The sequence below is a fragment of the Pipra filicauda genome, unplaced genomic scaffold (assembly GCF_003945595.2).
Source record: "Pipra filicauda isolate LSUMZ 115617 unplaced genomic scaffold, ASM394559v2 scaffold81_size6448238_pilon, whole genome shotgun sequence".
In the NCBI taxonomy this organism is placed as follows: domain Eukaryota; kingdom Metazoa; phylum Chordata; class Aves; order Passeriformes; family Pipridae; genus Pipra; species Pipra filicauda.
In genome coordinates, this window is record NW_024104998.1 from 4,731,862 (window position 1) to 4,747,084 (window position 15,223).

The 15,223-nt window shown below is 41.3% G+C and overlaps 1 protein-coding gene across 1 annotated transcript in view; it reads right to left on the reverse strand.

Moving 5' to 3' along the window:
• XKR4 (XK related 4) overlaps positions 1–14,958 on the reverse strand; it is a 218,857-nt gene extending 203,899 nt beyond the window's left edge. The window contains exon 1 of the mRNA XM_027749023.2: positions 14,011–14,958. Within this exon, the coding sequence (XP_027604824.1) occupies positions 14,011–14,855 (845 nt within the window). The 5' untranslated portion in view covers positions 14,856–14,958. The remainder of the gene's footprint in view (positions 1–14,010) is intronic.
• Between the last annotated feature and the right edge of the window lie 265 nt (positions 14,959–15,223).

Sequence of the window (15,223 nt, forward strand, 5' to 3'; positions counted from 1 at the left end):
AAAGGTAACTAATAAACTGGAACTGTGCCTCAAAATAATAAGTTAAAAAAAGATACAAGATTTGAGATGCTAGTTAAATGGGGACAGAGAAAATATTCACATGCTTTAAAGCTGGTCCTGGGCAACAATTTGGATTCAGAACACAAGCAGGCAAACTCTGATTTAGCATGTAATTAAGAAATCCTTTTTGAATTATGCAACTTTCATTCACTTCTTCTGAAGATATGAGAACTGCAATCACTTGCCAAGTTTGATCCCAACATGCCATGGGGCAAATGGAGACCCTAAACTGTCATATTCTATTTAAATCATATGTAGGCTAAAGTGAGTGCGATTGCTCAGTATATGAAATTACTACTAGTGTGTTGATAACTCCTCGTGAACAATCTATGGTTTTGAATTATTTATTGAGGAGGAAGTAGCTTTTGAAGTGAACATTATTTCTCTCTCAGAGCTAATGCTTGAATATGATAAAAATAGTTGCCAAGAGAAAAAGGAAGTTAAAAAGATAGTTTCATGACTGACAGTTCCCAGATTTTACCTTACTTCTTCATGCATTTCTTCTCTTTGTGAAATCTATATGCTAAAATAATGTTCACATTAAAAAAAAAAAAACCAAACCAAACCCAAAAACTGTGGGGATAGCCTGTGTCAGGAAATGCCTTGCAACAAATCACAGGTACATACACATTCAGCAATGGCAATCAATAGCATTCCTACACTATTCCCACGGCTTTGTGCTTCCTTGCTTTTAGAATCCAATATTGCTCGTAGAAATGCACCTTCGAGGGAGCCACAGACCAGCCTTCCTCTGGCATCAAGAGTGGTACATCATAGAATCAAAGAGCTTTGGGTTGTAGTGCAGATGAAGGACACTTAACAGAGCATGAAGTGACAGCAGGACAGGGAGAAGGACCCAATTCTCCCATCGGTTCTTCAAGTTCTCAGTTTTCAAAGACTTGTCCCCTCAAAAAGAGACTTCACAGGTTTTTGAGGATGGGGAAGTGAAAGCACAGATGAAGCAGTGGCAGACCCCCGCATAGTAAAATAAATCCAATGTGACTCATTCTCCATTTTAACCAAATTAGAATTTCTGTGGCCAAAATATTCTCACAATAAAGTACATCTTGAGTGACAACGGCAATAATTGAACCCAAAACAATTACTGGAAATCAACACAAATAATCCTGCTGTCTTCCTTTTTCCTTCCCTATGACTATTAAGGTTGTTATTCATGAAGAATTCTCCAAAGAATGATTTATGACATGCCATTAGAAGACATATTTCTATGATATTTCTAATGTTTATTTATTTGCAAATACTTTATATACATTAAGCATGCATAAAAACATTTTATAAATTCTCTGTGAACAGATTTGAATGTTGAGTTTCTTCTTATTTCAAGGTGCCAAAATTAATTTCTTTAATAACCAATCCTTTGTGCCTACTAATTAGAAATATCCAAAACAATTTGCTATTTAAATCTTATGTCATTTCTTCTGATCCTTGATTGGATGAGTAATGAAATTAAGTAAGACCCATATGAATTGTGAATATTACTACTAAATATGTAATTAAGGTTTTGATTAATATTCTGGCACTCAGGCTTAAAATACACCTTCCATAAGTATTTGCACTAATAAAGCTCAAGCTCAAAAAATCAGTACAAGTCATTAATACAGTCAACCGAATTCATAAGTGAACTTCAAAAGAATACTTGCAAGGGTTTTTTATGATGATGGTTATGAACAGTGTCCTTTTAAGTTGGACTCCTATATTAGTGCTAGCTGTCAAGTAAAGCTACTGGCCATCTTTCCTCCTTAGGTGCTGGTATAAAATTAAAAACTAGCAATATAGGTTTTGCTGAGCTATTGAAAACATCCTGTGTTATTACACGTTGATAATTTAAACAGCAATTGTTTCAAAGCTCAATTAATCATTTTATGGAAATTTAAAATCCTTTAAGACATAGCATTACATTAAAAAATGGAAATTTTACTTTTTTTGTTGTAATACACTTCTATTTCCTACTTAGGCCATCTATTAGGAACATTTTTTATGTCACTGCTGAAATATACTTAATTTTTCTGACAGTCAAAATTTTCAAAATGTTCTTCCTATACAATACCTTCTGCACTTCAAGAAAGTCAATCAGTACCTGACACTTAACAAACAGAAATGTATGGACGTATAATTTAATTTTTTTTTGTTATATGACTCTCTCATTTGTAAAACATCATAAAAATTATTGATAACAACTTCTTAACATGAATTCTGAAGCAGTATGGTATTCCACAAGCCTGTCATATTAAAAGATGCTAGACCTGTAGAAAAATTCTGACTCTTATCATGGAAGGTTGACTTTGTGAGGCTGCACACATCGTGTAATAAAGATATGGGCACTGTGAGAATAGATAGACTCAAGAAGAAGGACTGAGTCCAGGTCTGGAATTGATTTTGGGATGAGTTAGGAATGGCACCTGCTCAAAAATACTCCTCTATTTTAAACATGCTCTTAAACCACAAGTAGCAGCAACTCCTCATTACTTCTGTTACAGAATATCTCCAAACCTGCACACAACGTCATTCTCCTGCTGTGCTATGAAGTTTTCCAAGGAACAGAAGGAGAATCTTCTTCCAAACAGCTTGCCACCTTACCAACAAAGGTGAGGCTGGAAGCTGTTAAACACCTGCTCTGGGCTGTCTGAGGCAAGACCCACACGAAATCACAGGCTGGTTGTGAGGCCAGCATTCTCTCTCTAGAGGGGCTATACTTCTATACTGATGAGTGTAAAGCACCCACAAACTCACAAAATTCTCAGTCTACATGATAGCATATGAGTCCAGGTTCAAGCGAATGAGTCCATTTCAACTAGAGCCTTCTCAGGTCTCTGCTTCTCCAAACACACCAGTAGGCTGTACAAGGGGCTGAGTCAGTCTCTTCAGAGATGAACTTAGGGACTGATGGTGGGATGACTTGTTTAGCATCTTTTGCTAGTTTTCTCAGCAGCCCTCTTGATTTAGTCTGACCATGCAGAGAACACTCCCAATAACTCATTATTTTTCTAACTCAATTGGATTATTAACGGAGTAGCTACGTCATAGAAGTGACACAAACAGAACGAAGACAAGTTATAGAAAAATGTACATCTCCAAAATCTTATATTTTATAAATAGAATAAAATAATGAATAGCACACAAGGGCCAAACATGGCTCTTAGTTCAGTAAGGTAATTTTCATAATCTCTCATCATGAGTTCTTAATTCACCTGTGTAGTAAAAATCGCTAACAAAAATTCTTGACTGTAAATGCAATCCCTCCTTTAGACACATGCATTAACACACTATTGTAAAAGTTCAAAGACATTATTATTGAGTTCTCTCAGCCACATTAATTATCCTCCGCACTGTATTTGGCTTCACTTGGGTAAATCCGTAATTACCCAGTCTTTACTTACAGAACATCTTTGTTTAATATACTTTGTTTAATATACTATGAACTCTGTTTACATTTATGTTTTTTTCCAAGAATTCTGTTTTGAATGTAGGTTTGACCATTACTACTGGAAATATTCTACCCTCAGCCTATCTGTCTGCTGTGACCCATATAACTAATTGGTTTTGGAGCTGAAATGTCCAGTGCTTGTAAGCTCTGGATTGAAGTTGATTCTAGCACCTGCACTTTGTTTAGAAAAATTCCCAGCTCTTGTTACCTAAGCCATTTTTTTCTCATGGTATATTGGATCCAGATGGTAAAGTATACTAACAAATAAGGAAAACAGCATAAGGGAATAGGTGTGAGCTAACTTGAAGCAGCAAAATTAGTAGGTGAAGGAAATAGGGTAAAGGACAGAATTTTTTAACCTGTATAACATATTAGGGTTGTAATAAGCATAAACCCTTGTGGAAAGAAATCCTTAAAATACTAAAATCTTTCTTTAAAAGCCCAATAATGTCCATTATAGAGAGATGTTCATGTTTTCAACATGCTTAACTTAAAACTTGTTTTGACAGACACATTGAACTGATAATTGGTTTTGAATTGTTTCTACCTAGATGAATTTCCTTCTGAGTATCTCAATGTATATTACAGAAATTAAGCTTCATAATATCCATATAACAACTAGATTGCAAATACGTACTAAATAACAAAAAGAAAACATCTTCAGAAGTATGCACTGCTTTTGACTGCCCAGACTGAGCCATTTTAAATCCTCTTTTCCTTTCAAGAAAAAAAAAAAAAGATAATGAGCTCCACTCCAATTAAAAGAAAATGGAGATGCAGTTTTTCATTTCTGAAACTCAGATTAAAGGCAACCAAAAGACAACCAAAATTATTCATACTGAAAAGCTGGACTACACTCGCTGTGAAACTAGCAGCAAATTGGGAAACAAGACACCGGAGCATGAAGATAGGGTTCCATTTCATCCACAACACTGCTGCTTATGTTGATAAAATAAACTACAAAAATGTTATCAGGAAATAAACTCAGAGCAAGAACCAGGAACTCAAGCCATTTTTAAATTGCAATTTTTAAATTACTACTTATTCACTTTTGCAACAGACAACAGAGCAAAAGTGTGAAACAACTACTGGATGGACACATCAAAGACAGGGAAAGATGATGAAAAAATTAATAAACCAATCCTTCAGCTAATTCAGTTCATCTAGAGCTACTCCCATAAGCTAAGCAGGCATTTCATGTAGATCTGTATTATGGTGCTATTTGTGGTTATACTATATATGAAGGATGAATGTTTGTAAATGGAAATACTGGTGCTATACTTCCAGGATAAGAGAGAGAGAAGGTTAAAAGGTGGGAAAAGGCTGAAAAAGAATTAATTAAGCAGTAAAGAAGAGAGACAGGGAGACCTGTATTTGGTCTCATCAGAAGTCCCTAAGTATTAAGCTTTCCTCTCTAGCCTCACAAACATGACATTTCTGTCAGTGTTATGTCACAGCTCCAGCAGGAAGGGTAGTAAAATGTCCCCATCCAGCCTAGCCTAGGCATCACTGCAGAAACCACTCAGGGAGACAAGATCTGACCCCTCACAGCTGGAAAGGGCAGTGGACTCAGATCTCCTAAAATCTGAGCAAATACTCTAATCGCAAGGGACATTTCTCCAGTACTATAAACCAAAGCAGAGTCAGCAATATTTGCCAGGGATCTAAGCTCATCATTGCTCATAAAGTAGGTATAAACAATGCTTGCCAACTGAATCCACTATGGGATTTTGGTGTCACTGCAGCCTAGCATCTGGTTTGCAATGGGCTTAAATAAGAAAGAGGAACTCAGGCTGTGTGTGCTGGGGAGGTTCTGAACACAGCCAAAATGCAAACCTCTAGGAAACTTTCAAGTTGAGCATTATGGTCCATTATGTTTAAGTTCCTTAAGAAACTTCACACAGAATTACAGAATTACAGAATAACAGAGTAGTTAGGGTTTGAAAGGACCTCTGGAGATCATGTAGTCCAAGCCCCCTGCCAAAACAAGTTCATCGACAATCCTGTGCAATCCTGCACAGGATTATGTTCAGGCATGTTTTAAATAATTCCAGAGAAGGAGACTCCACAATCTCTCTGGGTAGCCTGTTCCAGTGCTCTGTCACCCTCACAGTAAAAAAACCTTCCTAACAAGTCTGTTGAGCCCAATTTTCTAGGTCATATTTTCTAGGTCATATTTTGGACATACTCTATATGTCCAAAGACTATCTAAATTCTGCTTTGCAGATCTAAGTCCTATTTTAGATCTGGCTCACAGAAGAATTTCCATATAAACTCAGCATATAAAGACTAGGGTTGAAGAAAAATAAGATACACAACTCCATCTATACTCTTCTTTTAGATAAAACCCCCATGCATTTATAATGACAAAGCTTATTTTTCCACACAAGCAAATGGTGAAAATATCAGCACAGTGGCTTTTTGTTGCTTTCTATGCATGTACAGATCTCTCTATAGATAGCTGAAGGCTAGTGCTTGATACTTAAAGGTATTTTCCTTGGACCTGCCAGAAGTAATCTACTGATCCCATGCACTATACATGGAAAAATACCACTCAAAGAAATTGCTAGGATCCTAGAAAAGATCAGATGTTTACATGAGAACATCCCATTAAAGAGGGTAAAGTGGAAAACTGTGGCAATGTTAACCTTCATTCTTAAGGGCAGAAATCAATCTGATATATAACAGCTGAGAGAAACAAGGAAAACTGTCCTTCCATCTGTAGGTTAATTCACTTTTTATTCACCATAAAACATCTGCATCTTTCTCTAAACCAGCTGGTACCATCCTTTGTACATTAGTCTTGTCTAAGTCACACCTTCCAATTTTAGATGAACAAAAAGTAGTTACTTTTGCTGTCACATCACTGGCTGCCAAACTTCCTTTGAAGACATCCCACAAGACAGTCATGCTCCACGGGCTCCAACTCATGACATCAAATAATTTGTAACTGATAGCATTAACCACCCCCACTGATTATCTCTGCCAATCAAAAAGATTTATATGGCTTGCCATACAAATCTTATACCATAAACATGCTGAACAGCACCAGCTTGTTGTCAAAGGAAAAGTAATGAAAATAATAACATAATATAGCAATTATTTTATCTTGGGAGAAAAAATACATTATAACCCATTTCAGCCATTCAGGCAGGTAAACAGAATGAGAAGGAGAGTGATAAAAAACCACTTCAGCAATCAGAGCCTATGGGGACATGATAATTTATGTTATTGTTGCCAGAAAATTCAGGTAAAATCTCCTGGAAAAATATATACCCAAGACTTATTATTTTTTAATTCTAAAATGTATGAAAAGATGTTTCAGAGCACTCTCTTCACTGTCAGCTGGTGCCACACTGATACCTTACATTTGTATTTATCATTGTTCAGATGATTACTCACTGCAATCAGAGTTTATCTAGCATTTTCTCTGTGTATCTAACATTTTTTGCTCTGAGTTTGCCCAGACATACAAATCTTCTGTTTTTCTGCCTCCTTCTACAGTTTCTCAAGCAGTCTCTTAGAAAATTATTCAAATAATCCCTCTTTGGTCAATGGCGAAAGGGAAATAAACTGGAGTGAGGTACGTAGTTAGGAGGGTTAACTGGCATTCCCATGCCTTTTCAGAACCTGACTCCTTTTCTACAGGCTCACTCAATTCTCCCTCATGTTCTCTTTTATATCATCCTCCTTTCATTTTAAAAATCAAGCAAATCAAACCAGTTCTTTTTATAGCCTGTTTGCTACTTCCACTCCTATATGTCCGCTTGACGCAATGTATACACCTGGTAGCTGTACTAAAATGGACAAAAATGGCACCACTTTGTAAATATACTTTAGTAACCACAAATTTCCTCTTGAAATGCAAGTAAAAGAGCTATTGATTTTGTCTGTGCCTGATAAATTCCTTCCAAACAACCTGTTTACTGAAAATATAAGTCACTATGTGATTTATCTGCCTTACATTAAAAGCTACTTAATTGGAACAGAGAGACAGAAGAATGAGGTAATACTGTTACAAGTGACATAGGTATTGATTTTATTTTAATTTTACTAGAACTTTTGTATCTTCGTGGTCAAGTCAGTCCTTATGGACAAATATTAAGGACTAAGCAGCTGACAAGGGGAGTACTCCTCTGAACAAGTTAAACTTTGATGTAAATAACCTGAAGAATGAAGCAGGATAACTGAGGCTATAGATGATGATGTCACACTTTTTTTCCCTTCCCACAGGAGATGTGGACATGCAAACTGACCTTTCAGCAATAAATACTTTTCCTGATGTACGTAACAGAAATTTTAAAAAATCAACCAACCAACCGAAAAAAAACCAAAAACCACAAAGCCAAAAAACCCAAAAAAGAACCAACACATCGATTTGGTTGCAATTTTACAACATATACAGACAAATTATAATGTGAAGCATTTCTCTGAATTCATGGTATGTTCATATATTCATTCCTGCATAGTGTTGAAGGACTCTTGAATAATAACTACACATGGTGACATGAAATCCTCTGAAACACAAACCCTTGAAATCATACAGATTTTCCACTTTTTTGGAAAAAAGCCAAATATAAATCCTTCTCATACATAAGTTTCTAGAAAGCATTCTGTGTATAAAATATTAGTTTTCCTACTAGACTTATTGAGCGATCAGAAATCTTAGTGCTTAAGCAGTCCTTTGAAAATCTGAAAACTTATGTAACTGATAAATATTCTCTACAGAGAGAATTCTTGTTAATTATTAAAGTATAGTATCTTTCTTCTAAAGTACATCAGCATCTTTTACACATAGCTAAGGTTATTAGAATAAACTGAATACCAAATCTGATTTGTATGCAGACTTGTAAGAGATTTTTAAGAACATAATAAAACTTCACTTTTGTGTTTCTAAAAAAATATGAAAGGCACAGACTTCATCTGCATACCACTGTCTTCAGAAAAAGAAGGAAAAAAAAGAAAAAGAAAATATTTTGAATATTTATTCTGCTGAATGTAGAAGCAAAACTAAATATGGTCAGGTCACTCACAGGGTGGGCTGCCCCTTCTAATCCTGCTGAGAGGGAAAAAAAGAAAACTTTAATTGCTATTTCTGGGAGCCCATCACCTTCCTGAGACCTAAAGACACAGCAAGCAAAATAGTTAACCAGTAGGACTTTAACTCAAGCACTGCAGTAACTCAATAAAAGAAATATGGTGTTACTGAGTGGTAGCATTTCACCACACTAAGAGACAGATGGGGAGGATATGCAATAATCTTGTCTAGGAAATGGCTATGATTCATAAATTTGGACTCCATGTGACAAATTATCTGACAGATTTCAAAACAGTAAGAAAAACTGGTGTCAGATCGAGATATTATCACATCTTAGTGTGAAGTCCAATGGCAGCTGGAATTATTGACCACGTAACTACACCGAACTCCTACACTACTACTGCAGTAAGTGTCAAAACTACTGTGTAGAGCAAAAGTGCAAAACCAAATGAACTTATTTAAGTTTGGAGTCGAGCTAAGACTGATGACGTTTTTCTTAATTTGAACTACCTTGCTCCCAGTTCCATCTTAGGGGTCCAGTCATGCTTAATAGTGAGCACCTGATGAAGCTGTAAGGATTTCTCATATACAGAACAGTATACAAGGCAGGCACCGTTTTCCTTTTTTTTTTTTCCTAATTCTAAGAGCATAAAGTTGTTGAAGAGGTGAAGCTCATGAACACAGGCAATGAAATTTCTTTGGCAGATGACCCAGACCTGTGATAAATGCTTCCGCAGGGCAGCAGAGAAATTGCAACTCACTCTGGTCTCAGAATCCAGTATCACCTCTGCAACCTTGCTCCAAGGATTTTTTTTTTCCAAATAAGAACCAGGAAGGAGAAGCAAAATAATGGTTTCTTATTAATACACATAAACAGATATAGCATAGCATCACTAAACCATAGCATCACTTGTCAGGCAACTAGACCCAGTTTGGAACAGACACTTGTCCTGGAAAATACCACCTGGAAGGGCCTGCAATTAACTTGGTGTCTCTTCCTTCTTCAGGTGGATTCCCACACAGCTAGGAAATCTCAAAACCCCTCACTCTGTTGAGAGGGATGTACTTAATCATCTCAGTATTATTTTAGCTATCCAGAAATAATTTTAAAGGGTAATTTCCAGACCTCCTCTTTCCAATGATTCACCTTTCCTCTGACATTGTTGGTTACAGAAACTTGACAGTTCCCTTTCAGGGACTTCAACTGCAGCCTTTCAGACAAATGACAGACACTGTGGGAACCTCCAAGAACCAAGGCAGGCTGCTCACATCACCCAGCTTCAAGGCACAATAATTGTCTTCTTGCTTTCCAGACACCACAAGTTGGGTGCCAGCAGTCTTCCAGTCTCCTCCTCTCACCCACCCAATTTCCTACAATCCACACTCCCCCCAGGGTTGGGTCTCAGGACGCCTTTTCCCAGCTTCAGGAGCATTGCTATCCAATCCTGCCAGCCCAAAGAAACCTCAGCCAGAGAAAATTTTTTTAAGGAAATGAACTAGCTTCACAGACACCAAGTGAATGCTACTATCTCTTACATCCAGTCACCAAGTCCTGCTACCCACTGCAAAATCTGAAAGCCATGGCTAAGCCTGGGAAGCTTAGTGAATCAAAGGGATGCTCAAGGGCAGTGGTTAGATACTCTCATGCCAGCTCAAAGGGCAATAGTTTATCTGAATTTTACTGGCCCATATTCCTCTACGTAGTCCTTATAGACTATAAATTAAATCACCTGCTTTCATTTTTTCTTTTCAATGGAATACAAAGAACCCATGCATTACATCTTCCTTGTACTCCCCAGATTCTACTAACAATCAGCCAGGTCTCTCACAGCACATACTTGGGAAAACAGGGCTCCATAGCATGGCTTCTATGCCCATATATTGGTTAAAAGCAGAATTATTGGTAAAGAAATGTGTCTGTATCTATCTCTGAAGGCAAAATCCCATCAATGATCATATTTTAACATGAAATTAGCTGCCAACAAAGGCCTAGTAGCTGCACTTTGCTGTGGCAAGGAGGTCCTCAGAGACTTCACTGGTACTTTAACAGGACACTATTATCAGGAAGCTCATGAACATCCGACCTCCAGAGAAAAAGTAAATTATATGTTTATCCTTCAGAAAGGAGGAATTCAATATTCTAAAGTTTGTGGGGAAAAGAAAAAAGCTATACTGATTTCAAAAGAAAAAAAAATTACATTTTTATTCAGAACTGACTGGCAGCTGTGCTGCTCCTGGAGCTCCCCTTCTTTACATTCTAGGAATAAAAACTGTTTTAGTAATTTTAGATTGCCTATTTCCAGCATTGTTCCATGCCACATTAAAGAGCTCATTCATTTCCCATTATCACATTCTAGTTAAAATTAACACATAATCATTTTAAATGATCTGGCTTTCAGTATATTTGTAAACAAAAAATTAATCTCAAAGGAAAAGCTTTGAAATTGTTAAAAGTCATCCTGACAGAACTAATTAGTAAAACCACATTTTTACAAGTTTTGTTTTTGTTTGTTTGTTTGTTTGTTTGTTTGTTTTTAATTTAATGCAAGAAAATTAAGAATGTTGGTATTGTCAGTTGTACCCCCCACTCCTCAGAATAGCTTCCTTAACTAAGCAGTTGACACAGCTCCCCTAAAAATCTTTGGTAATGGGACATTTTAAATAGGAGACAAAAGACAACAAACACCACATAAAAACAGAATGAGCACCAGTTTCAGTATCTTGAGAATCAGGAATCAGCAAACTATCCTTGCCCTTACACAAAACCAAGGAACTTATACCTAGGGCTCCTTGTCAACAGAGAAACAACGGGCATCTTACTGTCATTTTTGCTGAAGGAAATTCAATGCAATAAGTAACAGAAAACTAAAATGCAGACATATGGGAGTTTTAACCAGGGCCAAAAGAAAAAGAGAAGGGAAAAACTGAAAGTTGAGAGGAAACAAAGTGAGAAGCACAGAACAAAGGGTAACATGCGTTTTGTCGACTGGGGGGATGGTGACCCCAGCACATGTGCACTTGTGGTGCTCACACAGCCAGCACAGTCTGTTCAGCTGTGTCAAAGAAGGAGTTAGTCTCCAAATACCGGCAACTGGAAAACATTTCAGATTCTCCTTCAGCCTAAATAGCTTGAATTATTTGCTCAAGACAGTGCTAGTGTTACACTGCAGAGAAAAAGTTCTGAACTATTAAGTGTCTAAATAGACACTCTATTTTCCAGAAAATTTCCACAGATCATGTTAGTTCTGATGCCATGCTTATGTACAGAGTTTCTCAGGGTTTGATGTGACCTCTCCTCTTTGGTGCTGATTATTAGTTGTAGACGTCTCCAAAGGCTCTCCCTTATCGGGAATGTATGCAGGGAATTAAAATGAAGTCACTTTAATAAATTATGAAGTGCTGATATGCAACACTGCATACAAGCGACCATATATATTTGTATGTTTGTGGAAAACTGCAAATAGATACTACAAAGTTACTGACAGACAAAAAATTCTATGGCTCTGTTTCACTGAGGAAAAAAAAGGCATCACTATAAAAAGGCTAAACCATAAATAATGTCCTAACTTCCCTCATCAGTCTAATATTCTGGTAGTCTGACGTTGCTGCATATAAAACACAAATAAAAGCTACATATGATCAAAAGAGACTCAGCTAGCTTTAAATACAGAGGACTAGGTGCTCTTCCAAGAAGAAAATTGGATTTTAAAAAAGACTGTTCTTCATCAAAAAGCAAGCAGCTAGAGAGCTCAAAATCCCAGACACCTCATCTGACAGAAGTGCTGCACAGTATCAGATCCCACCCTGCTCCACCCACAGCCCTCCCTACTCTTTGTATTTTCCACATGACACTAGACCTTATAAAACTCTCTTCTCTGTCACTCAGCACGATCCACAGTTTTGTCTTCTATATGGGTCAGTATCAACATGAATTTCTACATACAATTTGAGCCATGGTACCTACTTTTCTGTCTCTGCAGGTTGGGGACTAAACATTACATAAAAACCATCTCACTCACAAAGTCCTAAATTTAACTTGTGTTAACCTGTGTTCAGCTGTGGAGGTACAGCATAAATGAGCATATAACCAATCAAGATCCAAAACAAAGTATCACTTTTTGTTCAAATTTCTGCTTCCCTCTCAAGTTCGTATTGAGCACACCTGTAACTTTGAGTTAGTTTCACAAGTTTAGAAAATTGTATTTATCACAATGAACAAAATACTCTGGAAAGTGAAAGACAGTTATGGCATCCTAAGGTCTTCGATCAATTATCTAGCAGCACTTGGACGCCTTGATGCTTAAGGGCCACAAGTGGAACTGAGCAGTACCAGATACTCCATTAATACAGAGCAAAAGCCAGTCTTTGTTCAAAGGGATGAGACAGATATTAAAAACTTCAGCCTTAGAACTTTGGAATAGCAACAAATTAAACTCTCTAATGAAATAATTGGAAAAAAAAAAACAAACCACTGTTTCCAAAACAGAACGATGACAGAATTTCTTTTCATCCATCAGACAAGAAACCCCAAAGGTATTTTCAGCTGTTGCTTTAGTGCACTTGCCCCACTGCATGACCTTCTTCAACACAGCATCTGTCTTCCAAAATTTTATGTGAAAGTTTTAGCTATTTATACACCATGCCTTCTGAACCCTGTACTTTTCAGGTAGCACTAAATGTATTTGCAAGGCATTCAGCCTCCATATGAATCTTTCCTGCAAATTTGCTCAAATTGAAGGAAAAGTTTACTTTTGAAAACTATGATGTCATCTCCTTCCTCAGTAAGCGCCTTCCACAACCTACTTCAGCACATCCTTCCCATAACGCAGTGTGTGTCGCTTGCGGGTGGTTTTGAGAACTGCTACTCAGAAGTTTGATTTAGAAGACATTCCTTTAATACATCACATATATAGAAAACGGGTATGCATAGCAAGGAGATGACTGCTCGCAGCATATGTGTAAATCTCATAAAACAGCACCGGGGTGTTACCAGAAAGTAACTCTTCACTGTCAGTGAAGTTCCCTGCTGGCGGCAGCGGTGTCCTGGCCACATGTGAGGACACCAGGAGACGAGCATTACGGGGGTATGGCCCCTTTCCCCTATCGGTTCTTTTATTTTACGAGCCCCCGGCGCAAGTTTCCCAGGAGGTTCAGGGCACCTGGCGCTGCGCGGGCGGGAGGCAGCCGGGCGCCTCCCCGCGCGGCGGCCGCCCGTGCGGCACAGGGCGCTCAGGGACACGGCGGGGCTCCCCTCAGCGGAGTGGGAGACGCCGCGCCCGGGGCCGCTCACAGCCTCGGGGGGGCCCGGCCACCCCGAGCCCCCGACGGCCCGGCGGGTCCCGAAGAGGGACCCCGAGGTGGGGCAGGCGGCGCTCGCCAGGCGCGGTCCCGCACGCGGCCGGGAGCGCTCCCCCATGGCGAGGGGCTCAGGCCCCGGCCCCCGCACCGCCCTCGCCCGGCTCCTCACCTCCAGACCTGCCCCAGCTGCAGGATGTGGACGAGCGACTGCAGGAGCCAGATGCAGAAGGCGCAGGACGCGGACCGGCCGCCGCTGGCGCGGGGACCGGCGGCGCCGCTGCCGGCGGCGTTGCTGCTGCTGTTGCTGCTGCTGTTGGTGGCGTTGCCCTTGCTGGCGGTGGACGCCTGTCGCTGCGGCGTGCTGGGGCGAGCGGCGTCGATGTCCGCGGCCGCGGAGCTGCTGCTCACCAGCAGCTTGCTCTCGGCGGCGGGGCAGTGCCCGGCGGCGGCGGCGGCGGCGGCGCTGTCTTCGGTGCTGAAGTCGTGCGCGAACCAGCGGAAGCTGAAGACCTGCACAGAGAGGGAGCCCAGCAGCACGAAGAATAGGGTGAGCCCGAACCACCAGCGCTGGCCCCGCAGGTAGTAGTCGACCGCCAGCCAGATGTCGGTGCCCACGTCCGCGAAGTACACGGCCAGGGCGGCCAGGATCCAGAGGCAGTCCCACAGCGAGTAGCGCCGCTGCTCCCTGCCCAGTCGCAAGCACAAGGAGGACGAGCCCCCGCCCGAGCCCCGGGAGCCCCCGCCGCCGCCCCCTCCGCCGTCTCCTCCTCTGCCGCCGCCGCAGCAGCAGCAGCACCGGGAGCCGCCGCCCGAGCCGTCCCTGCTGCCGCCGCTGCTGCAGCACCCGCCCCCGGGCGCCTCGTCGTCGTCGCTGCCGCCGCCCGGCCCGGAGCCGGTGGGCAGCCCCGGGGCCAGCGCCTGCACGGAGCCCGAGTGCTCGGAGTTCTGCAGCGGCGTGAACGCCACCTCGCCGCCCTTCTTCATCTTCCGCCGCCCGTCCGACTTCGCGGCCATGATGCCTCCCTCAGCCCCGCCGGAGAGCGAGAGGGAGCAGCGAGCGCTCCTTTATCCCGCGTCTCCGCCTGCTCCTCCTCCTTCGCCTCCTGACTCTTGCCTCCCGCCCTCCGCCGCCGCGGACCCGCCGCTCCCCGCGTCCCCTGTCCCCGCTCCGCGCCGGGCTGCGCGCCCGCGGGCGGCTCCTCCGCGGCGGCCGCGTCCGCAGCGCCGCCTGTCTGCGGGGAGCCGCGCTCAGCCCGCCCGCCCCGCCACCGCCTCCGCGGGGGCCGGCGGTGCCGGGGCCGCCGCCGCGCTCCGCTCGAGCCCGAAGCAGGCAGGGCTGCGCTGCCCGGAGCAGCGCATCCCGCACCCGCCTCCCCGCCCGC